Genomic DNA, 1,256 nt, shown 5'->3' with positions numbered 1-1,256 from the left:
AAGTTACTGCAGGGCCCTTTATTTTGTTTAAACACACAGAGGGTACAGCTCCTCATTTGCACAGCCTCCAGGGCACACAAAAGCTGCATAGACTTTGGATTAGAAACCGGAGGAATAAAGGCATTTCTTTGTGGAAAGAATTCAGATAAGTAAAACAAAGCAAAAAGAGCAATCAAAAATTGCACTCAAAACCCCAATTTACCCTAAAAAACCCACCAGAAGACAGGCTGGGACTGTAATGAGATAGAAGTACTATGCAAAAGACAACAGGAACTTTATTGCTTCTGAAAGCATCCAGTCATTAGTTTTCTCAGGGCACCCTTGATCTCATGGTTTCTCATGCTGTAGATGAGGGGGTTCACTGCTGGAGGCACCACTGAGTACAGAACTGCCACCAGCAGGTCCAAGGATGGGGAGGAGATGGAGGGGGGCTTCAGGCAGGCAATCATGCCAGTGCTTACAAACAAGGAGACCACAGCCAGGTAAGGGAGGCAGGTGGAAAACGCTTTGTGCCGTCCCTGCTTGCAGGGGATCCTCAGCACAGCCCTGAAGATCTGCCCATAGGACAGCACAATGAAAACAAAACATCCAAATGCTAAGCAGACACTAACCACAAGTACCGCAACTTCCCTGAGGTAGGCATCCGAGCAGGAGAGCTTGAGGATCTGGGGGACTTCACAGAAGCACTGGTCTACAGCATTGCCTTGGCAGAGGGGTAGTGAAAATGTATTGGCAGTGTGCAGCACAGCATGGAGAAACCCACAGCCCCAGGCAGCTGCTGCCATGTGGACACAAGCTCTGGTGCCCAGGAGGGTCCCGTAGTGCAGGGGTTTGCAGATGGCAACGTAGCGGTCATAGGCCATGACAGTGAGGAGACACAATTCTGCTGATATCAAAAAGGTAAACAGAAAGACCTGAGCAGCACATCGTGGGTGGGAAATGGCCCTGGTGTCCCAGAGGGAGTTGGCCATGGCTTTAGGGACAGTGGTGGAGATGGCACCCAGGTCAAGGAGGGCGAGGTTGAGGAGGAAGAAGTACATGGGGGTGTGGAGGCGGTGGTCACAGGCTACGGTGGTGATGACGAGGCCGTTGGCCAGGAGGGCAGCCAGGTAGATGCCCAGGAAGAGCCAGAAGTGCAAGAGCTGCAGCTCCCGAATGTTGGCAAATGCCAGGAGGAGGAACTCAGAGATGGAGCAGCTGTTGGACATCTGCTGTCTCTGAGTGTGGAGCACTGAAGGAGGCAAGGGCAGTGACAT

At 52.0% G+C, this 1,256-nt stretch overlaps 1 protein-coding gene across 1 annotated transcript; it reads right to left on the bottom strand.

The window, feature by feature from the left end:
- Positions 1-275: 275 nt before the first annotated feature.
- LOC128138365 (olfactory receptor 14A16-like) lies at positions 276-1,256 on the bottom strand. Its single transcript, XM_052779658.1, has one exon. The coding sequence runs from the start codon at positions 1,254-1,256 to the stop codon at positions 276-278; it is 981 nt and encodes a 326-aa protein (XP_052635618.1).

Source organism: Harpia harpyja, unplaced genomic scaffold (genome assembly GCF_026419915.1).
Source record: "Harpia harpyja isolate bHarHar1 unplaced genomic scaffold, bHarHar1 primary haplotype scaffold_39, whole genome shotgun sequence".
NCBI lineage: Eukaryota > Metazoa > Chordata > Aves > Accipitriformes > Accipitridae > Harpia > Harpia harpyja.
This window is presented reverse-complemented; position numbering and strand designations above follow the sequence as displayed.